Source organism: Manis javanica, chromosome 3 (genome assembly GCF_040802235.1).
Source record: "Manis javanica isolate MJ-LG chromosome 3, MJ_LKY, whole genome shotgun sequence".
Lineage (NCBI taxonomy): Eukaryota > Metazoa > Chordata > Mammalia > Pholidota > Manidae > Manis > Manis javanica.
The window spans coordinates 67589540-67614724 of record NC_133158.1 but is presented as its reverse complement, the minus strand read 5'-3'; the positions used below and the strand labels follow the sequence as shown (position 1 = coordinate 67614724).

Below are 25185 nucleotides of genomic sequence, written 5' to 3'. Positions count from 1 at the left end.
AAGGTACTTGACTCTAAGAAAAAGAAAAAAAAGCATATTACCTTCTGCAGGAGCCACTAAACTGCTCTGCTCTCCATCCACAGGTGAATTATTTATTAAAGCTAGAAAATATTTAGAGAAAAGGAAATGAAATCAATTTTAGGGACTTAAATGGAATGCAAGCCACTATTTCTCCACAAAAACTTACATGTACACCATGATAGAAGATCAGTTATCCATAATTAAATTATACAAAAAGTCTTGTAAAACAGAACTTAGAAGATATTCCATCATTAAATGGAAAAACATGTTAACATTTGTAAATTACATTTAGAAGCTATTGATCAATTATTTCTATTTATGTGACACCTTGTTTTGTACTTGACAATAGTTTCTATGAGGTAACCCTACCGCCACCCTTTCTTTAGCCACAGTGGATGGTCTTTCATCGGCATGTCACCTGAGACAGCTGGTAACAGTCATTTCTCCAGATGCCAACCCCCAATTAAACTTGTTTGGTTCAGCAGTGGGAATCCCACTCAACTGGACAAACCACAGAGTACCTTCTCAAGAATTTTGAAACAAGAACTGAGAAGAATAGTTCATCCCTCCTTCTTCCCCATTTTTTCTACTATGATGGTTATTTTATGTGTCAGCTTGGCTAAGCCATGGTCCTCAGTTATTTAGCCAAACATTGCTCTAGAGTTTTTGGGGGAAGGTATTTTTTAGATGAGATTAACATTTAAATAAGTAAACTATGAGTAAAGCAAATTGACCTCCGTAACTGAAGGTGGGCCTCATCCAATCAGTTGAAGGCCTTCATAGAAAAAGACTGACATCCCAGGGAAGAGAATTCAGCTAGAAAACTGCCTTTGGATTTGAACTGCAGCTGTTCCCTGGGTACCCAGGCTGCAGGCCCAGCTGGCATATTTTGGACATGTGAAGCCTCCAAAATCACACGAGCAAATTCCTTAAAATTGATCTTTCACTCTCTCCCTCCACACACATATGTACATACACACACACACATCCAGTTGTTTTGCTTTTCTGAGGAATCCTGACTAATACACCTACCCTGGTTAATGGGTTGCACCCAGTATAATGGATATAAAGAAGCAGAAGCAGTGAGAAAGTACAGTCTTCACCCACTTCATGTTTCCAGTGCCATAGTTTCTAAGCCACGCACCCATCCACCAATGTACCTTCCCTTTGGTTCTATTAGTTTCTGACTACAAAAATTGTTGCAGTCTACTTCAAATTTTGTCTCTGAAAAACTCTTGTAGTATTTTTTGAAACAACAATGGTAATAACATATGAAGATATTTTTTATGATTTAAGGGCCTAACAAATTTCTTCCTGTGGGTTTGTAAGGAAACCATTCAATAAACATTCAAGGACAGTCTGCTTATAAAAATTATATTACTTCTCCCTGTTTTATAATTGCACCCAAGTCTACTATACTAAAAAATAAACAAATAAACTCAGTAAAGGTCTGAGAAGTGAGCAGTAACCAGCCTTAAAATATTTGGGGCTTTTTTTTTTAGCAGCTAAATATTACTGGCCTGGGCTGAAAGGAAGGCACAGAGTGAGATGCTAACTATTAAATTTAGCACATATTGGGCTCAAGAAGCTCTCCAGAAACAGAAAAGAAACCAGGGCTGACCTCTGAGGCTTACTGAGATCAAGATATGACTTAGATATTCCAGGTTTCAAGCTCTATCACAGCATACAACACCGCTTGGCCTTCCCAGGCACCTCCCCTCTCACCACACCCAGCTTCTCAGGGAGTCGAATGTCTGTGAGTTGTTTGCATTGTTTAATTCACCTCCAAGACACTGTTGGTGGTGAGGGAAAATTTAAGGCGTGGGTATTTATGATGATGATATTGTTGGTTTCCACTTGGAATACTCAAGAGGAAAATTTCACGTTTTATTAGAAATTAAAGGTATAAGAAAGGTGGCATAAGGCACTGGATGAGAAAAATCAGGATCTACAAACTTTCTCCATTAAGGGCCAATGAGTGAGCAATTGAGGCTTGCCATGTGGTCTTGGTTCAAGGCTCCACTGCAGCAACAGCAAAGCAGCCCTATAAGGCCTATAATGCAGTCAGAGAGGCATGGTTTTGCTCCAGCAAAATCCTTTTTACAAAAATATGTACTTCTTTTTTGGATGGATTTTGCCCATGGGCCACAGTTTGCTGACTCCTGATTTAAAGTACAGTGCTTTCTTTATCAGATATAACTAAATCAACATCTAGATATACAACCAGGTTCTGCTAGAAGAGCCTGGTCTTGCCTTAAGTGGTTTCCTCTTAATTGACTCCACTGAAGTCTTCAAGCATTTTGTGTTCCCATGATCTCCCAGTGGGCTGGAGTATGGGAAAGACCTTCTGCTTAATAACAGTATTCCAGAGAGTGGAGGGGCATGAAGAAATATGCCTCTAGGGCCAGATACCAAACTGTCCTTCAGGCAAGGAAGGTCTGTGTTCTCCCGAAGAACACCCAGAGGAGAAAAACCAGCAAATGATGCCTGCCACTTCTCATCCCACAGATGAAACCCATACATTGGGATGTACTCATAAGCGTGAAAAATAATTGTTTATTTTTAGAAAAGAAAAATAATGCTTTTTTTCAAAAGTGTTCCTCTGATTAATTTTATAATAAATGGAAACACTTTTTAAACTTAGTTCATTGCTAATATGTGGGCCCTTAAGTTTTAGCATCTCAATTGGCAGTTAGTTGCCATTGACACAATATGCTGATTTCATATCAAATATCATGTCTTCTTTGAAAATAGAAAGCATCCTTCTTAGTCTTGCTTGAAGCTTTGTGTATTTTATAGTATAAAAAGCTTTAAAGTTTCCAATCAATGGTCTTGTGATTTCTTTCTTTAATTTCTTCATATGAAACCCAATTTTCTTTTAAGTTTGGAGAGATAATAGTTTTACATGGTTAACATCAGTTACACACTGGTTACACTTTCACAATGTGCATTTGTATAGACTGAAACAAATGTGAGTTGTGTTTTTTAAAACATATTTATAGTAGAAAAGCAACTTAACTACTCATTGTATTAGTTGCCTAGGGTTGCCTCAACATGTACCCACAAACTTGGTCCATTTAAACAACAGAAATTTATTCTCCAATATTTCTAAAAGCCAAAAGTCTGAAATTAAGGTGTCAGCAGGGCCGTGTTCCTTCCAAAGGCTCTGGGAAGAATCCTTCCTGTGTCTTCCAGGTTTGGGGACTGCCGGCCATCCTTGGGGCTACTTGGCATGTAGATGTGTCAAGACAGTCTCAGCCTCCATCCTCACATTCCTTCTCTCCTGTGTCTTCTCTTCTCTTCTAAGGACACTTGGTTTTGGGCTTAGGGCCCACTGTAATCCAGGGTGATTGTGTCTCTAAAGCCTTAACTTAATTACCTCTCAAAAGACCCTTTTTCCAAATACAGTCACATTCAGAGGTTCTAATGGGACACATCTTTTGGAGGGATCACCACTCAACCCATGATACTAATGCAATGTCTCACCCTGGGATTCACAGCTTACATAGTTATGTCACTTTTTTATTCTGTAGTTGACCTGGAATCTAATTTTTCTACATGGTGTACTTAGAAAAGATATTTATTAAGTCCAAGAATGCATTTTGAAACCATTGGAATTATTTTTCAATGAAGTGCTCAATCTGAGACAGATAGCCAGATATATATAATTCTTTTAATATAAAGAAAAAGTTAACTATAATGGCAACAACAATTTGGGAGACAGTAGGACTGGAAGAGGGATGCACAAAATAAATTACTAACTTCTCCTAAGGCTATTTTTTTTAAGTTCTCCAGAATAGTAACCTGTTTCAAAAATTGAATGAAAAAAAATTTCAATATGCCATTCATTTGCATAGCAGTAACATTCTTGGAATAGGTACAAAATAAAGCACAGAAATGACTTAAGAATGAAAAACTTACCAACACTCTGAAACACAAGTAATATTTTATTTAAATAATTTTAGAGAATACAATTTATAAATCCATACCAAATAATTCAAGATCCTAAGATGTAAAAACTATACCAGCATCACTAGTCTTGTATTAGAATGATCATTAAGAGATGAGTATTACCCAAACTGTAATTGTCCTTGGCCGTTTGCTGCACCGATGAGCTGTGTGGTTTAGCAGGACCTTCCGTTCCTGTGTGTATGCTTTCTGAAAAGACACCTGAGAGGAGAGAGGAATACACATAAGAATTTCTAACTCCTAGTTAAAATCATACTTTTTTCACACTCTTCAGGCCACTTTGGATCACAGTTGCCAATGAAAACAAGAATTATGACAGGCAAGCAAAAGTCTCAGAACATTCTGCCCCAGTATGACTGACTTCACAACTATTACTCATATCCCTACTTTAGGGCTAAAGGGCCCATCACCACTATCCTGTCTTTATATTTAAGTCAAAGTATTTCTTCTCCCAGGTAGATATATATTTACTCTATTTCCCACTGGGAAAGAGAGTGTTTTACCACCAGTCACAAATGTTCATGCACGAGTGAGCAGACAGAAAAAAGTTTAGTAGTGATGCATTGATTGGATGCTAGTAAGGGACACAAAGGGGTTTTCCCAAGTATTGTTGAAATCACAGCATATAGACAATTGCTTAGTATGGTCAGATTTTATAGGACCAGCTCTAAGGGCGAGTTGTTAATAAACATCTTTTGACCTGCAACTCCAGGCAGAGTACTCAGTAGACATAGAGACATCACAATTAGCAATGCCCTCTTCTCTCCAAGAATCCGAAGTACTGGTGAGGAAACAGCTATACAAACAATTATAATGTACATTTTTTTGAGTGATAATAGAAGAATGCATAGTGTCCAGAAGTTAAAAAGATGAGATGTTTAATTCTAAGGGAGCAGGTTGAAAGATTAGGAAAGACTCCCTACAATAGATGATATTTGAGCTGGATCTAAGTAGATGAAGTTTTCTAGGAAGAGAAGGAAATCTTTAGGCACACAAGAAGAATGGCATTTAGAAGAATTCAGCCATGTGGGATTTTCAAAGAACTACAAATAGTTCAGTAGCACCATTAAGTGAGAACAACCAGATATGTGTATAGAGTTCGCACTGGATATTGGCGGCCTCTGCAAAGCACAAAACTCCTAGGAAGTGTTCACAAGGAAATGAGACATGTCTAGTGCATCTACAGTGGGCATATCGGACCAACAAAGAGAAACATTTTAGGGTAAATTTTAATGGAAAGTGTTTTTCTGGAGAAACTTTGAATTCACTGTGTCTCTTATCTACCACTTTCTTTAATAACATTCTTTTAAAATAATGTATTTTGAGTGCTTAATGAGGAACAGATTTTTGGTAATTTGCAGATGTTATTTGTTTTGGTCTCTCCATAGTGACAGGTATTACCATCCTCATCTTACAGATAAAGATCAGTAGCTTCATAGTGATGAAGCAGTTTGTCCAAGGCCCCAGCTAGTAACCTGCTCCCCTTGCCCATTTGTTCTTGTGCAAGTACGTCTTACTGCCGTAAGTAGAAACCAAAGGTTGATTCCTAAGAAATATGCTAGAGTCAATACACTACCCAAACTAACTCAAGTTGGGAGAACTGGTGAAGAAATCCAGACCATGTCTTTGTGGACACTGAGAGACAAAGGTTTGAAAATGCACATCAAATGGCAAGTCCATGGAATCAGGATTAGAATGCCATATGGACACAAGCATTATGAATTCTGCATCTGCATGGGAATAATTAAGCAGAGGATGAAGATTTGAGACAATTTCCAAAATTCCTGGCCATACCATATTTGAGGTATGGCCAGGCTATTGGAGGTCAAGCTCTTTGAGGGCAGGGACTTTTATCTGTGTTCTTCATTCTGTATCCTCAATGCTTAGAAGAGTGGCTTGCACACCTCCCTGGTATGTGGCTGATTCAAGCTGGGTTAACACAACGCTATAGCAAGTGGGACTATAGCTATGGACAGTTAGTATATGGAAAAATAAGTACAAATGTCTCTTAGTCACATAAAAAGATACCCAATAACATTCATGGTAGAAGAAATGCAAGTTAAAACTATGTAGAAACATCATTTCTCCCCTATAAGATCGTTAAAGTCCAAAAATTTGATATTACTCTGTTTGCAAAGCTGTGGATACATACGCATGCTGCTGGGAGGAATGTGAAATGTTACAACTTCGGTAGAGGAAAATTTGACAATATATAGCAAAATTACACATGCATTTTCCTTTTGTCCCAGAAATACCACTTCTCAGAATCTATTCCAAAGTAACACAGGCAACAGTAATAGAAGAATATATGCATTAGACTATTTATTACAACATTGTAATACAAGATATTTGGAAGTAACCCAAATAGCCACCTACAGGAGATTAGAGTTTTAAACTAGTGTACATTCACAAAATGAAGCATACAGAAACTTTTTTAAATTATGGAGTGATCTCCAGGATATATTGTTCAGAAGATGAAATAGAACACATAAAAGTATACACTGGATGCTACTGTTAATCTAAGACATGATGGGAGGAATAAGTGTGTGTATGTGTGTTATTTCTTGTTCATCACTTTTAAACTGAAAAGATAAAATGGTAACAGGAATAGATAAAAGATTCTCTGAATATACCTGATTATATAGATTTAACTTTGGATCAATGTAACCATTTTATATAATTATAAAACATGATAAAATTACTTGAAAACAATAAAACTATAACGCAAAATGAAACAAATGACTAACTGCATGTAAAGTTGGTTGCAAAACCACATAGAGAGGAACTATTGCAAGTGACTTTCAAAACACAGTAATTTGACTGTAAATCTCTAGGGGATTATAACAAATGACAAAAGTAATTGCAAAAATAAGTCAAACGATTTTCAGTAGTCATATTGTTGGTGGTAGTGTTTGGTATTTTCACTCTCAAATTGTTGTATATTTTTTGTGGGATAAACAAAAGGAGTTATTATGTTAATATCTTTCAATTTTTCAGTCTGGGAGAAAAGATATATATAGGTGTAAAGTGAATAAATGTAAATAGAAACCCTGAGTCTTAAACTTGAATCAAAAGTATCAGCATCAACTCCTAAAATATTTTATCTTTTAAAATACATATTCCCTAACTGCTACTAGGGTTAGCAGCAATCATTACATAATAATAGATAATTGCTAATGTAACTATCATTAACCTAATTGATATTAATTTAATTGATATTTCTGGAACAATCTAACCAAGATCTGCAGAACACAGAACACATCTTCTTTGCAAGTACACATGTCACCAAGTTATATATTCACTTGTTATAATCACCAAGTTTAACCACATTTTGGACCACAAAGCAAGTCTCGAAAAACTTTTACAAACTGAAATCATACAAAAATCTCCTCCAATCGAAATGAAATTGAAAACCAATAACAAAAAAGATATGTAAGACAACCACATGTATCTGATATCAAATACATTTCTAAGTAGCCCGTGGTCAAAGAAATCCATAAGGTAATTAAAGACTATATTTTAAAGCGAATGATAATAAAAATAAAACATATTAAAATTTGTGGACATATGTAGCTAAAGCATTGCTTAAATGATAATTTTAAAAGAACTATTTAAAATACACCTAAAAAAGCTAAAAACATAAAAGAATGAAGGAAATAATAAAGGTAAGAGCAAATATCAACAAAATAGAAAGAAAGCAAGACAAACATTAACAAAATCAAAAGCTGGTTTTTAATGAAAAGCTTCAACATTTATAAACCAATAGCTAGACTTATCAAGAAAAAGAACAGAGAATACAAATCTCTAATATCAGGAATTAAAGAAGGGACATTAATATATATACTACATTCATAAAAGGAATAATACAAGAATAATAACTTCATTATGTGAGTCAGTAACTTAGATGAAATGAACAAATTATTTGAAAGACACAGCTTTCAAAACTCCTTTAAGATTTAATAGATAATCTGAAGAGTTTTGTAACTATTAAAGAAATTGAATTTGTTGTTGAAAATTCCCACCAAATTGGCTTACACTGAAAAATTTAAGCATTTAAGGAAGAAATAATATTAGTTCTACACTTAAACCCCTTCAGAAAATAGACATAAAGGAACACTTCACTATTTTATGAGGGTAGAATAAATGATATATCAAAACCAGTAAATACATTATAAATAAGAACAGATTAGTATCCCTTATAAACATAAGACACAAAAAATTTTCACAAAACATTAACAATTCAAACCTAGCCCTATATAAAAAGAATAATAAATGATCACATAAAGTTCCTCCCAGGAATGCAGGTAGTGGAACACTCAAGAATCAGGGATTTGACTATATAAACAGAGTAAGGGAAAAACAAAAAAGATCACTTCATCAGATGTAGAAAAAGCATTTGCCAAAATTCAATACTCATAATTTTAAAAACCCTAGGAGTAGAAGGAAACTTCCTCAAAATGTTGAAGGGCGTCTATGAAAATCCTACATAAACAGCTAACACCTCCTTAACAAGGAAATATTGTCCCTCTCATCAGGAACAAAGCAAGAACATCTAATCTTAGTACTTTTTTTCAGTATTGTAGTAGAGGTCCTAGCCATTGCAATAGAGCAAGGGAAAAGTAAGGCATATGGATCAAACACAAAGACATAAAACTATCTCCATTTGCAGCTGATGTGATTGTTAGGAATCTATAAAACAACTCCCAGAACTAACTGAACTTAGCAAGGTCAAAGTATAAAATGTTAATATTTTTAAACTATTATATTTTTATAAACTAGCAACATACAATTGGAAAGTGCAGCTTAAAAGATCAATCCCATTTTCAATAGGGCAAAAGAAAAAAACTTAGGAATAAATTTAACAAAAGATGTGCAAGGCCTAGACACTGAGAACTGTAAAACACTACTGAGACAAATTAAAGAATACCTATACAAATGGAGATAAATTCCTTGTTTGAACAGAATGATTCAATATTGTTATGAGGTCAGTTCTCTTCAAATTGATCTATAGATTCAACACAGCCTTACTCAAAATCTGGTAGTTTTTTCTATGAAGTTGAGAAAATAATTACGAAATTTGTATGGACATGCAAACCTTGAAAAGCCAAACCAATGTTTAAAAAAAAAAAGACTGGAAAATTGATACTACCTAATAATGCTCAGAATGCTTCCTCTGGGCAACATTTACTTAGAACTTATGGAAGGCAGTCTGGCATTGACTAAAGGACAGACACATAATTCAATGGAACAGAATAGAGAATCTCAAAACAGACTTACACAAATACGGTCTATTGATTTTCAGAAAAGGTGTCAGGATAATTTAGAGGGAAAAGAAAAGTCTTTTCAACAGCTGATCATGGAATAACTTCAACACTTATTTAATACAATAGACATAAGAAATTACTTTAAATTGAATAATTGACTTAAGTGTAAATGTTAAGGCTGTAACACTTAGAGGTAAAACATGTAAAACATAGAAGATAATCTCTGAGACTTGGGCATATATAAAAACATTTCTTAGAATAAAAGATGAACCATGAAATAAAGTTTAATAAACTGAACATGATCAAATAAAAAACTTCCTGAAAAGAAATTGAAGACACCCACAGAATAGGTGAAAATAATTATAATATGTGTATCTAAAAAAAGACTGCTATGCAAAATATGTGAAGAATTTTTACAAATTCAATAATTTAAAAAATTTAAGAGTTTAAAAAAATCAATTTAAAAAAAGGCAAAGAATTTGGACGACTCACCTAAAAAAACACACTCACATGGCCAATAAATACATTAAAAAATGTTCAAAATTATAGTAACATAGATTTGAATACAGATTAAAATCATGGTGAGATAATGATTACACACCTATAAGCATGGCTAAAATCAAACAGACTGAGCATACATATTGGCAAGAATGTAAAGCAATTGGAACTCTCATACATTACTAGTGGGAAGATAAAATTGTATAACTACACTGAAAAATTTCTGGCAGTTTTTTTCTGACGCCAAACATATGCCCACCATAAAACCTGGCAATTCCAATCCTAGGGAGTTACTCAAAAGAAAGGAAAAAATACACCAAAAATGTTTGAATGAATGTTTATTGTAGATTCAATCACCAGGTAAAAGCTGGACAAAACTCAAAAGCCAATTAAGAGAGAAATGGATAAATTATCCACACAATGGAAAACTACTCAGCAACAAAAAGGAACACACAACACTGATGGAACCTCAAAATCATTCTGTTGAGTGAAACCAGGCAAACTCAACGAGTGCAAATTACATACTACAAGAAAGGGGACTACTAAGAGAAAATGCTAACTAATCTAGGTGACAAATAGCAGATTAGTGGTTGCCTGCAGATGGGGATGAAGACAGGATGGACTGCAAATAAACCTGGAGGACTTTTGTGTCCTGTTGTGATGATGATTTACAGGTATATACAAATGCGAAAACTCATCAAATTGGACCTTTGGATGCAGCTAATTGTACATAATTTATCCCTCAATTTAATTAAAAATAATATCAGAATATTAACACATTAAGAAATAATATCAGCTATTAACACATGTAACATTACGTGTGTCCACACAAATAAGCACAAAAGAAAATACAAACAAAAAGTCTTTAACACTGAACATGATGTTTCAAAAAAACTTTCCCATCTAAGTCAAACTCAGCAGTAGAAGATTGCTTTGTGATTTTACTACTCATGAAACCTCTTACTCACTTTGAGCACCAGAAGTTTCCTTTCCCAAATCATCACTGTCATATGCCTGAGCAAGCACGCACCACCCACACAATGTACAATGTGTAGGCATGACTGTGCAAACCCACACTCCAAAGGCTTCCTCCAGGGAGGGGACAAAGGCTCTCAGAAACAGCACATGGGCTTCTTGTGAAACAGTTTTTATCTGTCTTCTAAAATCCTGTGCTCTGTTGTGCTTTACTAACCAAAAACATTAGAGATATGTATTTCTGGTATTTCACCATTCCCAATAAAACCTCTGGTTCAGTAACTGTTATAAACCAAAACAGAACATGGATCAGGCCATACTTAAATAGTTAATACAATTACTAAGATTTATTTATTTTTTCTAATGTGGGAAGATGAGAAAGTTAAAGACTTCCCGGCCTTTCATTCATTTGCAGTTTTTTGGAAGAATGCAAACAAAGCAGTAAGAAGTCTAATATTTGAATTTTAACCTAACAATGCTTGAATTGGGGCAAAACTATAGCCAAAAATGTTCAGCTGTGCTCTAATAATATGATTGTGTAGCTTCGAAAGAGAATCATGTGGTATAGTTTAATTTTTATTTTTATTTTGACATTTCTCTATAGGACTTGAGGCCTCTGTGCTAGTCAGAAGTCATTCTTACTGCTTATCATGGTCTTTCTATCTTTACTTGTCATCTTCATTGTGATTTAACATTTGAAGTCACTACTTTAAAAAAAAGCAGAACACTAAATAACACTGAAATTTATTTCAACACATTGAAATCTGTGGAAATATCCTGGTACTTTACATAAGGAAAATCAAATCATAGGACTATTTCATTCCTCACATGGCATTTCAAGCTTTCAAACTTTCAAACTTTGAAAAATTATTATAGTAAATATAGAGCTGAACCATTGTAGATTAAGGAATGGCTGGAAAGTGTGAGGGATATTAGTTTCACTCCTTACTCTGCTTTTTCATTCTTGAATCTTTTTAGAAAATTTTAGAATTTATATGCTCTAGTTTTCCCTCTGCCAAACATACACTGTCATTTTTAACAAGTAAGCAGTAACTCATGAAATGTATTCAAAGCACATTAACCAAATTGAGGCAGTACATCTCTCCTAAAGATTCAAGATTTCATTTAAAATAAATGCAACTTTGAGACTGAGATCTTAACCACACAAAGATCCAGATATTCAAATTACATTGCCACAACAGCCTTTATTTAGTACAATCTTTTTCTGATCACCAATATGGTAAAGTCAATACAATATAGAAACCTTTACTAGTAATCTTCTGGCTCCAGAAAACTTAAAATACCAACCTTAAAATTTTAGCTAGTGAATGTAATCATTTTCTACAACCACATATTGTGGAGGTAAGTTAGACATAGAAGTATTATTTCCTGACAGTTTCTTGAGTTACGAATGTATTCAAGCAAGAAGTTGTGGAATTATCTCCTTTTTAGAAGTCCTGAAAATAAGATGAATTGTCACCCAGTTAATTACATGTCTGCCTTTAAATACAGTGGTTTTTCACATTGTGATCTGGGAACTAGTGGAAGCCCATGATCGCCAGCCAGAAAATCCATGAATTTTGTAACTTTTCAGAGAGAGAGAGAGTCTAAATTACTATTTTACTTATGATATATAATTAAAAAGCAGTATCACCCTGGAGGAATTATTCACCTGGAGGAAAACATCACCAATTTTCTCTCAAATTCTGTTACTTCTACATAGCAAACAAAAATGGTTGAAATAAGAGACTCATCTGATCTTTTTCTCTGCTAAAGCTACCTGAAGACTAATGCAATAATTTTATCATAAATTTTGGAAGTAAAGGAAATGTTTTGTTTTCTGCTTTCTAAGATTATGGTTAGTCTCTCACTAGTAGTTTCCACTCAAATGGCAACTGAGTGTCCCCCCTATCAGATAGAGTAGAGCTGAAGCTATTTTAATATCCATTTATTCAATTACAATAGCTAGAGATTCAATAAATGCTTATTTATCATGGAGCTTTCAGTCTACTTAGGACAACAGACATTAACTAAATAATAAAAGAATTATTCAAAACTGCAACAGCAATAAATGAAAAATACGGAAATGTATCATGAGCAACTTATCTTAGTATTAAGGTGGGAGGCAGCCCCTAAGATGGTTCCCAGTGCCCTTCCTGGTATATGTATCTTGGAAGATCTCCTTTTGAGTATGGGCTGGACTTACTAACTCCCTTAACAGATAGAATACAGCAGAAGTGATAGATATCACTGCTGAGGATAAGTTACTTTAAAAAACTGGCTTCTATCGTGGTGTGCAGTCTTTTTCTTTCTCTCTCTTGGTTCACTATGAGAAAATAAATATTTGTTGGGGGTAATTTATTAGGTAGCAATAGGTAATCAACACAGGATCCAATGCACAAGAAGCCAATTGATAATAAGCAAGAGAGAGAAAGAGGGAGAAGAGAAACAGAAAGAGAGGGGAGGAAGAACATTCCAAATAAAAGTGCTATTGTATACAGAAGAAGTGTGCCTGGAGGGGCTCTAAGGAATATTAGGGTCTAAAGAAAGAAAGAGTCTCAGCTTTTGCTATTATGTTAGTCTCACATAATGATTTTTACGGCTTTTTTTTCCTGAGACAAATGTTATTTTCCCATGGAAGGAGAACAGAAAAAAAAAATTAATGTTTGCCATTTTAGGAACATGAAATACATGTTTTTAAAATTAAAACTCTTTCATATATCTCATAGCCTAATATTCCAATCATCATGAATCTTTGTTTCCAAAATGGAAAGAAACTGAAATGCAAAATGTGAGATTTCTTATTTTAAATCGTTTGTTATTTCTGCACCAGAATTTTCCAGTGAAGAAAATTGCTTTGCAAACATTTGAAATTCTAGAATAAAAATTATTTTTATTAATGAACTACAACTACAAACTTAAGCATGGAAAAATATCAAACATAACACTGAGTAAATGAAAGCTCTTATAAAATAATATACACAGTATGATTCCATTTATGTACAATACAAAAAAAGGCAAAATAAAATTTATTGTTAGAGGCTGCATACATACATGGTAAAATGTAAAGACAGCAGGGAATGATTATCCCAAAAGATTATGGTTTCTTTAGAACAAAGGTTGAGGGGGATAATTGGGGAAGAACTGGCAATAGTCTATTCTTAACTTATATAGATAGACACTGTATAATTGTTCTTTGAAATGTACTAATATTATGCACTACACAATATCTATTGTATGTGTTAATATATAATAGAGAGTTAAAATAAGTTCAAAGAAACAAAAGAAGTACAATTCATGCATACATTTTTTAACATAACAATATGAACAGTTGATCCTGGTATCTCAGCATCTATTTCATGTTCTTACACTTTATGATATCATTAATTTAGTAGCAGACCACATCTAATTAGGTGTTCGGTAAACAAAATACTGGATGAAAAGCTGAAGTTTTAGCAAGACAAATACAGAAAAAAATACCAAAATTAGAGTATGAAAATCAACTAACATTTCAGCTCTCACATTTATTACCTCTGCAGTCTCACACACCTTACTCTCTGAACCTCAGTTGCTTTATTTACACATATAGGAAGTTAGTGTTTGGTAACAGTGGTCATTCAGATTCAGAAGGGAAAGGATGATTATATCACTGATAAATTGTATTAGGAGAACTAGCTAGCCATTTAGAAAAAAATAAAACCAAATTCCTATCTGCCTTCTCACACAAAAGTGAAATAAAATGAATCAAGATTTAAATCTAAAATACATAAATTAATGTACATACTAGAAGAAAACATATGTAATTTTTTATTTTCAATGAGAGATGGGGTGACTAACATCTCAGTTTTCAGGCAATGAGGTGTTTCTTGGGATGCAAGACATTGAGTGCTAAAACAAGGAAAGTCCCGGGCAAACTGGGATATTGATTAAAGTGAAATATTTCTAACCCTATAGAAAACATAGAAACTACAAAGTAAAATACTGAGAAATTGAATGTAGAAAGAATTTAAAACTATAGAAAAAAAACATAAAACAATTTTGACAGGGAAAAACCTGTGGAATATTCTCAACATTTATGACAAACAAATGGCTACTTTCCCCCAAAAAATATACAGAAAACGTAAACCAATAAAAAGAGAGAGAGAGAGAGAGAAATGGAAACCAATTGAAAAAAATGGGCAGAAATTATAAGCAGGCCAACAAAAGATTAGATAAATATGTTGAAAGGTGACTTGGCTAGTAACTATAATTGTACTCTTCAGATACAATACAGAGAGAAAAATAAAACACACAGTTTATAAAAAGGAAAAATGATAAATGTTTTTTAAAAAAGTAACATGCTCCAAAACACAAGCATTCAATAATGAATTCAGTGGGTGTATAAAATCTAGAAAACAAAAAGAATTATGGTAATAATAAATCTGATCCTACTTTCCAAAGTATCACAAAGTCTGTATCAGTTGGTTAGGACACAATGCTAATAAAACACATATTTTTGGGCTAATTATTTTTTGAGAAGGTTATCATAACACAGTCCAAAACTAGTTGATGGAGACAAATTTGTTCTCTAGCCATGGCAGATGTACAAATGTGCATCAGTTATCATGTGTTCAACGGATACATGGTATCTATGCATATCAAATATGCAAAAATATATGTACCAGGATATTAATTCCAGCACAGTTTTTAACTTCAAAAAACTTGTAACAACCAAAAAGTTGATCTGTATGGACTAATTAAGTAAGTTATAAAGTAATGTCTATGGAGAAGCTTTGAAAACTGCAAAATTTTTTGATAACTATAATTAAGGTACAATCTTTTGAAGTATTTGTAAAATTCACTGTGTTAAGTGTTTTATATATATGATTTAAGTTAATCCTCACAGAAGCCCTAAGTTATAGGTCAGGGGTTTTAATAAAATCTCCCAATTTAAAATTATTGGCAACTAATTCAAAATTTTTTAAGTATTACATGAGCCAACTAAAAGTGTCTGCAAGCCAGATCTAGCCCATGAGCTGCCAAATTGCACTCTGATGTGGTAATTAGAGAAGAGGCCAAAACCAGAGTACTGAAAACATTTATAATTAGGAATCTGGTGGAGAAACTGGAGTTAGCAAAAACGATGAAGAAAAGTAGAAAATAAATGCAATGCCTTAAAAACAGGGAATGGGGAGATTTCAATACAGTAATAATCAAGATCAAATCATCTGGGGGAAGCTTTAAAGTATGACCAAGAGGCTTTATGATTTACCAACAGGAAGGTAAGCAGAGACCTTTAGATGCTGTAAGAGAGTAATGTTAGTACAGAGGGCCGAGCAAGACAAGGTTGCAAGGAACCAAGCAGAGAATCCTTCAATAAATGTGGACGTACTCTTTCAAGAATTTTGACCTTGGAAGCATAGAAGAAAGAGACAGAGGCTTTATCCTTTCATGTAAACCTGGATGAGAGAGATGGGACAATTTCTGGTGGAGGACTGAGAGGGTGTTTAAGAATAGGAGCACAGTTATTTGCAGATAGAAAGAGAGAGTGCTAGAAGTTACAAGAATGAAGGAGGCTAACTGGCAAAGCAGGATCCTAGATGTACTGAGAGGAAATAAGGCAAAAGCACAGCAGAGGTTTGCTTTTGAAAAGACTGAAACTTAGTGTCTGTGAGGGAAGTAGCAGGGCACGAGTTAGAGATACAAGAGGTATTTTGATGAGGTTCAGGTTGATGAACATTTTCTGACTATGCCTACCAGCATCAGGGGGCTGTGCAGAGCTCTGGGGAGGGTAGGAAGAATGAGGCGAGGTCTCCGTCCTCAGAAATTCCATCCTGGGGAAGTTAAAGAAGTCCATATTGGATGATGGGTAAGTCAGAAGGTGAGAAGCCTTCTGCTGAATATGGGGGATAACAGGCATAGTTTGGGTGATGAAGACTTAGGACAGTGTTCTTGACCCTGTCTCCCATCAGAACCACCTGTAACAATTTGTGGCCAGATACCCAGACTCTACATCTTGAAAAATCTCATTAAGTAGATTTGAGACAGCACCACACTATCTTTAATAAGTCAGGTTTACAGGTGACTCTGTCTGGCAACTACCTTAATTACTGGTTTAGAACAACCCCTGGGGAACATCTAGGAGCAAGCCAATGAAGGACAGGTCAAATGATTTTTGGAGAATAAAAATAAGAAAATTTCATTAGTTTGACTTGGACATTTTTTTGAAAAAATTATAAATACCACAAAATGAATCACATAACCAGATATTGTCATATTAAATAAGCCTTTGGAGAAAGGTAGAATTTATAGTAAACTAACAAAATGGTAAGGAAACAGGAAAGAAATCATTAAACAACTAAAAGTTACATATACACCCACCCAGTTTGGAAAAATACCTTTACCAAATCACTGAATGTTCTCAAATGATACCCTTTGAACACACTCAGATTTCCCCCATGTTGACAGAAAAAAAAATTAGACACTGCTTTCTCCTTCTAGCTATGATCCTTTCTCTTTTACTGCCAGACTTCTAGAATGAGTGGTCTGTGCCCACAGCCTCAATTTCCTGCACACCCACTCTCTCCAAGATTCCAGCAATCTTGTGGCTCCTACACCCTTCAAAGCAAACCTTAATTTTGAAGGTTATCAGTCTCTTTGCAAACTTTGGACCTTTCTTCAGTGCTTGTGCTCCTGGGTTGTCTGGAAAATTTTGATGCTATTAACTACTTTCCTCTCCTTCTAAAACCCCTTCCAGAAACCAAAGTTGCCCCCAAGGTAGCCTCTACCACTACCCGTACGTTTTCCCCTGTCAGTCTCCTTCCCCATCTTCTTTGCAAGCCTGTCTTTCCTTTTCAGCACATTTAATGAACATATTCCCTTAACTGTCACCTGCTCATCTTTCTTTTTATTCCTTCTCCCATCATTCTCCCCCACCCCCCAGAACTTCAACTGAGCCTCTACAGAGTTGATTTCTCCTTGTTTTCCCACTTCAGTCCCAGTTTGGTTCCCTCTGTCCCTCATACAGACTATCTGAACTGTCTGAAATATTAATCCCCTCAACTCTCCCCTTGGGGGGTTTTCTGCTCATCTTCATCTTAAACATCACTTCCATAGAAAAGTCTTCCTTGACTCTCACGAAGGCCTATGTACATCTCTATGTCACCCTCTATTTCTCTCTACACACTTTTATATTATTTAATTATTTTCAATGATTTATTTAATATCTATGTTTCCTACTAGAGTCTAAGCCCCATAAGAGTTTCTGTCTGTCTTGTTCAAATATCCCCAGCATGATGCATGAAGCACAGTGTCTTACACATGATAGACACTCCCTTATTTATTGACTAACAGAATAAATGACCCACATTTTAGTTTTGACTTATTTTTCCTAAACAAGAATCTAACCATTTAGCTATTACTCCTCCCTATTTAAATGCTTTCTCTCATTTCAAGTGCATCTAAAAGTCATATATTTTCCTACACACGCTAGCCACATCTCTTTTTCCCTTTATTTTTGATGCTGTGGGGGAGTTTGAGGCTCAGCTTATCCACTAAAATTCTGGGTGATATCTTTAGTAATTCCTTGAACACTCCTGGGCCTTATTTGACCATGTATACAACAAAAGAACTTAATCTGAAGGTTTCTAAAGTCCTTCCTATATGAAAGCTCTATAATTCTCAATAGTGTCATGCATCTCCTTCATTTTGCAAATGAGTGTCTAGAGAGGGTTTTTACTGTCTAGAGAGGGTAAGCAATTCCTTAAAGATGACACATACAGTAGTTAGAATTATATCCCATGACAGATCTTTAAATCCAACACAGAGATATATAAGAATCTAGAAATTGAGGGAAAGTGGAGTAAGATTTTACTAAGTGAAAACACCAAAACATTCAATGCATAGATGAAATTTAGAAAGCAATAAGGCATGTAATAATATAATACATACAACTTCAATGTCCAAAACAAAACAGCCAACCAAATTAATATCATTTGATAGAAGCACAATATTAAAAAGTCATAGACTTGAAGAAAGTGCTGCTTCCTTTATGACAAAGTAAATTTCTTCAGATAACAACTTCAAATTCTAGACAGAATATAAAAACAACTATCTGAAGCCAGTGGGAAGTGGAAAAAGCAAGAGAAATATTGAGGGGTGTCAATTCTCAGGAGAAGGAAGTGGTTCAGGGTTGGTGGTATATGTTCCCACTTTTTCACATTTTTACCACTTTAGTCTCAAAGAGGCTGCAGATGGCACCACTCTGGATAACTAAAACTCTAATAGAAAATTCTTAGTTTTCTTAAGAACAAGAGGACATATTTTCGGGCAACTTTGGTTTCCAGAAATCAAGAGAGGCAGAGAGAAGGAGAGTCTCAAATTCTGTGTATGAACTCTACCCACATCTCTGGCTGGCCCTAACCCACACATGCAGGGCACACTTAATGCCAACTAGTAAAAGCACTGAGATTCCAGACACTGTCCAAGAGACAGACTTTGCAGCTCAACCAAGTTAAATACTATCTGGGAAAAAAAATCAACAAACAACATAACAGAATCCAGAGTCTCAATGATGTAATACTCACTATCCAAATAAAATTATTCAACATACAGAGAACTAGGAAAATGTAGCCCATCTTTAGAAGAAAAGTTAAAGGGAGACCAACCTCAAGGTGACCTAGATATTGGAATGATCAGACAAGGACCTTAAAGCAGATATTAAACTATGCTCAGTGATGTAAAGAGAAAAAAGCTCACAATGAATGAAAAGACAGAAAAATCTTAAAGGAAAAGAAACTAGTTAAAAAGTAAATGGAAATTATAAAATTGAAAGTACAATGTCATAAATAGAGTATTTACCGGATGAGCTTAAACAAAGGAATGGAGATGAAAGAGGAAATTGTTAGCAAACTTGAAATACATGAACAGAAATTATCTAATCTAAGAACAGAGAAAAAAATAAAGATTGGGGGAAAAAAAAAACAATGGCCCTGGGGACCTGTGATGAAGTAGTAAATGTTCTTTGAACATAGGTGTAATTGGAGAAGAGGAGAAACAAGGTTAGCAGAAAAGCAATTTGAAGAAGAGTGATTGAAAATTTCCCCCAAAATTTGCTGAAAAGCATAAATTTATAGATTCAAGAACCTCAGTAATCCCCAAACAGGATAAATATGAAATTAATCATAAATAGACGTATTATATGTGCTGAAAACCAAGTATAAAGAAAAGATCTTTAAAACAGCCAGAGAAAAATGACATTATATGCAGGGAACACTGATTTGAGTATCTGACTTCTCATCAGAAATGGTGAAATATTTTTAAAGTGCTGAAAGAGAAAAAAAGTCAACCCTAAATTCCGTATCTAGCAAAAATATGCTTCAAGAACAAAGTATAATCAGATAAAAGGAACCTAAGAGAACTCCTTACCAGCAGACCTATACCACTAGTGATGATAAAAGAAATTATTTATGCAGAAGCGAAACAATACCAAATAGAGACTCAGAAATTCAGGAAGGAATTAGAAACTTTGGAAATGGAAGTCTGGTGGACATAGTATGTGCTCCCAGAATCCCCTTCAAGGAAACATTTTTTGATCCTGCTACTGAGAACCGTGTTGGCAGACAGCCTTTGATTCCCAGCATATTTAGGGACTGCTCAGTTACTTTGACCAAAGTCAGACCCTTTCTACGGCAGCTCACATCAAGGACCGATTGAGATGGAAGTACAAAGGCCCAGTCATTTTTATTCAGTGTGGAGCCTCTCTAAGGTCAGTCTAATTACGAAGCTCCCCAAAGGGGCCAGAAGAGGGGGTCAATGGTTGAGATTGCAGATGGACTTCTGCCTCTACAACCTTGGCCTTCTTTCCAGGTGTTTCTTCCAAGGGTCCTCCCTAATTAATAAACATTTTCTACTCAAAACTCTGCCTCAGAGCCTGATTCTCACAACAGCATCAACATCTCAAAGCAACAGAGATTTTTTTAAAGAAAATGGTTTACTCCTAAAACTTCCCAGTCTTGCTTGTGGGATTTTTCTATATTGCTTTCCTTAAATATATACAGGATTGTGTTCTAAGGATGGTTTCTAGCTTTCTGGATGGACAGGACATATAAATTATAGCTAAGAAAACTTCAAAATTATTTGCTCAGTGTTAATATGTGAATGATGTTGTTTCTTCCTGGAAATAATGAGCTGATTATGACTTTTATATGACTCTTGTTTTATACATATATATAGTTTTAAAACTATAAAAAAAAGTAATTGTTGTGGATTTGATCTTTAGGAGCTATTAACAGCCCACAGTCCAAAACTTTCATAACCACAGATCTGCTCCCTAATCTCAGTCAGGAGTTATCAAATGTGTGACAGCAGTAACAAGGAGGAAGTGGCAAAAGTATGTTAATGGTTACTACATCTTAATCTCTGTACAAATTGACTTCTCAGGCACAATATAAAACTGAACAGTTTTATTAACTAGCACCATTAATTGAAAACTTATGACCTTATTGGGAAGCCATGTATCTATTGTAGAACTCCCTCCTTTGTTCCCATCTCTTTATTTCTATCCTCAACTTATTAGCATCCTGTATCTAACTTCTCATCTTATTCGTCAATTTCAGTAGAGTTTCCCTCCTCCTATTTAAGATTAAGTATTTCATTCATACCCCAGATTTTTTCCCTTCCCACCTCTTCTCAGATCTTACTCTCTGTTTTACAAAGGAAAGAGGTTAATTATCACTCCTAGGACCCAAATTCAAAAATCTCTAGTGCTTATTCTATTTTTACCTCTATGAGTTTTCTCTTTGTGGGATCCTCCACTCCATGAATGATTTACAAATCCTGGATTGAGCTATCCTTTCAAGAACCAATAGGAATTTTCCTTCTAGGTGTCCTTCCTACTAAGTTTAAAATCTTCCTCTGCAAAGAAACTTCCCTTCTAAGTCACCAATGTCTCTCAGTGATATCATGGGACTTCCTAAAATGGAAACCGAAGGGTAGGAGCTCTTGACTCCTGCTTCAAAATATATCCTTTACCAAGCACTACTCCCACTCAGTGGGATACTACTGCCACACTATTCTCCAGAGGTATTGCTTTATCATATTATTTTCCTGTTCACAAAACAACAGATGGCTCCTAAATGCCTACTGCACAATATTCAAGTTACTCTGTTTAGCTATCAGAGAGCTCTGAAATTCAGCCTTATTTCTTAGGACCAACACATAACCTCTGTTCCATCAAGCTAGAGTTCTTTCTCACCCTGAACTTTGTTCATGCTGCACACCCACTCCTCCCAACTTGTGTCTCTGCCATTCCCCATCTACCTAAAACTATCATTTATGGCCCAGCTCAAGACCCATCTACTTCATAAAGGCTTCAACAACTCCAATCCATCATAATTTCTTACATCTTTGGATATTTAGTAGATTCAGAAACAATTTCAGGACTGATTTAAAATGTTCTCCAATTGTTCCATCTTAGTCTGATATCCCTAGTTTAGATTGCTAATGACAGTGAGGCACTACACACACACACGCACAAACATACACACACACACACACACACAGGGTTACTCTCCGTACATGGTGTTCTTAATAAAGACTTTTAATTAATTTATTAATTGCTTAAGTATGGATGTTTAGAGAAAAACACACCTAAAATTAATATATAATTATTATGTAAATTGCAATGTAAATTCATAACTACCATAAACTAGAAAAAATAGGATTGAAATTAATCCTGACAAACACCTGCTTTTTGCAACTGCTCTTAATCTTTTTTTCCCATCTTTTGCAAACTTGCTAGAGCTACCAAACAGCCTTGTCTTGATTTTTATCTCCTCTTATTGTTACTGCCTGCCCCCTAATGGAAGATAATGATAAACAGTCAAAAAATAGTGGAGGATTCCTTTTCAGTAATTCACAATGTCTATTGTCAATGACTTTTATAAAAGGTGGAATTATATTGGTTGGAATAGTAAAATATAACTTGAACACAAGGAAAATATGTAGAAGACAATAAGCTAAAACAAGGAGGAAGAAATGGCATAAGTGAAGGGAGTGTGAGGGAAGGCCTGGAACCAGAGTTGGAGAGCTTTTCTCTGCCATGGATGACTTTAGGTTGTTTTAATTTTTCCCCTCATGTATTTTCTTAACCCTTTTCTACAAACTAGCACATTGCTTGAATTTGTAAGTAAATAAGTAAACAGAAAAGTAAATATAGATTTAATGCTATATTTTACATTGAAGTCACTAGCTCTCTTCCTTTGTGAATTTACCTTGTATGATAAAATGAGTTTTTAATATTAATGTAATAATAACAAAGCAGTATTAGCAATAAAGATATGAATTCTTGCCCCATGTGGTTTGCTTCTTATTATTCTGAATTATTTCATGGTGAATTTATCAATGCCAAATCATTGCACTCAAGGTAATTTGTTTTCTTGTATCTTGACTCTAAACATTTTAATAACTTTATAATTATACAAGCCAGACTTCAGAGATTTGATACATGTAATAACTCCTAGTTGTGTTCAGAAATAATTTTAAAATTCAACCCTTTAATCTATTAAAAGTAAAAATTATTAATTATGTTATCATCTTGATTTTTTCCCCCCTTTATCCAAAAGTCATAGTACAATTGAGATAAATGTCTCCTTTGCCTAACTGGCTTCACTGTCAAGTTGGGTCCTATACAGGTTTCTGTAAAATATTCTACAACCAGATCTCAACTGTTGGAGATTCAGATCACTTGATTTTTTTCAAGTGAGTAAACAGTCCATTAAAGTTATAACCAAGTATCAGCTTCACTTTCTTTTCAGAGGTTTTATAAATAGCGGGTCTTTTTGGTAAAACGCACAGTGGCTAAATAATCAGGAAAATTGTGTACTTGAACGCCTACTTGATGCTTACAGACATGACTGGGTATGGCTCTACCATGTATTGGTAGTACTGAACAAATTATGTCACCTCTCTAAGCCTCAGTTTCTACCTTTGTAAAATGGAGACATGGCTTCCATGTCTACTTCACAGGGCTGCTGTGTAGATCTAAGCAGGGAAAGTATGTGAGAGTTCTGCATAGAAAATTTCAGTAATATAATGTGGTTATTGTATGTGTGCTTGCCAGTAAGATTCTCATGTAGAAAACAGATTTTATGCTGGAAGATAAGCAATATTTTAAAGTCATCCATATAAGAAAAAAATACCTCTTCTTCTCCCAATTATCAAATCATAAAATTTTAAACCAACTACACTGTTTCCTTGCAGCTGCTTCCATCTACTAAAAGTGAAACCCTAAAACTCCCTCCCGCATCAACCCCTACCAACCCTCTAGTGAAACCAGGACACCCCCAGAAGAGCCCCAAGTCCTCTACAACTCCTACAGGAACCTAGATACAGAAGGCTGTACCTCTAATTCAGAAAGTGTCTTTTACAGCCTACACGTCTGGGAGAGAAATACAGACGTACATCACAGATGCACTACCAAACTCAGTATATTCCATTTAAAAAGCACCTGGTCATAGATAGTGATAGAAAGCAAGAGACTTGTCTTATTTGTGATGTTAACAATACAGACCTAAATAAGTTGGGATTATTATTTAAATTTTGTTAAAGAGAAGAAGATAAAGAGAACCCAGATGACTTGGATTACTACTAAAAATTATTTAATTTCCTCTCTCAAAAAAAGGAGGAGGGGGAAATAAGGAAGTGGGTGGAGAGGCAAATTAGAGAGATACATATACTGCACTAGAATACAAAGTAAAATAAAATGAAGAAGAAAATAAGGATAACAAGGTGAAATAAATATGGGAGACACTCCCCTCCCCCATATTTATGATTGCAATTATCTTGCATTGCTCCTTAAGAAAGGCAAAGACCACTTAGGAAGAGCTGAGATCAGGTTTCTCACTAGTCACTCTCCTGTCACTCTCCCAAAGAGAAGTCAAACTTACCAGTCACTAAGAAGACAGTCAAAAATCCTGACAGCCATAGGTCAGAAGTTCCCCAGGTACAGGGCATTTCTGTTTTCTGGTTTCTGCCCTTCACTCAGTACTTGCCCTGCACGCAGGTGTAACAGGCACTGCGGACATGGTGGGGCTGTCTCTAGTTGACTCCTCCGTGCTGACTTCCTTAGCCCATCAGCAGTAGGACACTCCTTTCCTCCTATCCCCTTCCTTCAACTCTATGTGTTTTAGCCTGATTAGCAACTTGGAGCAGAAGAAACTCGTCTCTAGAACTTGACACAGCAATAGATTTCCTGTTTGAAGCACTGAAGCAAAGACAGAGGAAGCAGATTGATTGAGTTATCTTTCAGCTCATTGGTCCTCGTCTCACTTCTGCTGTACACAGATAAACTTTACAGTAAGGCACTGAACATGCCCAACATAAATGGATTTGTCTAAAGGTGAATTAAAAAGCAAAACAGGTTATTTATCTAATTTGAGCCATCCCTTTAAATATCCTAGTCATGGTAACTTTAAGAAGC

General features: G+C 35.1%; 1 protein-coding gene across 1 annotated transcript in view; it reads right to left on the bottom strand.

Moving 5' to 3' along the window:
• Positions 1 to 24953, bottom strand: part of CD200R1 (CD200 receptor 1) — a 34244-nt gene extending 9291 nt beyond the window's left edge. Inside the window, exons 1-3 of the mRNA XM_073231682.1 lie at positions 24653 to 24953; positions 4096 to 4191; positions 42 to 101 (exon numbers count right to left, since the gene is read on the bottom strand). Of these exons, the coding sequence (XP_073087783.1) occupies positions 42 to 101; positions 4096 to 4191; positions 24653 to 24719 (223 nt within the window). The 5' untranslated portion in view covers positions 24720 to 24953. The remainder of the gene's footprint in view (positions 1 to 41; positions 102 to 4095; positions 4192 to 24652) is intronic.
• Between the last annotated feature and the right edge of the window lie 232 nt (positions 24954 to 25185).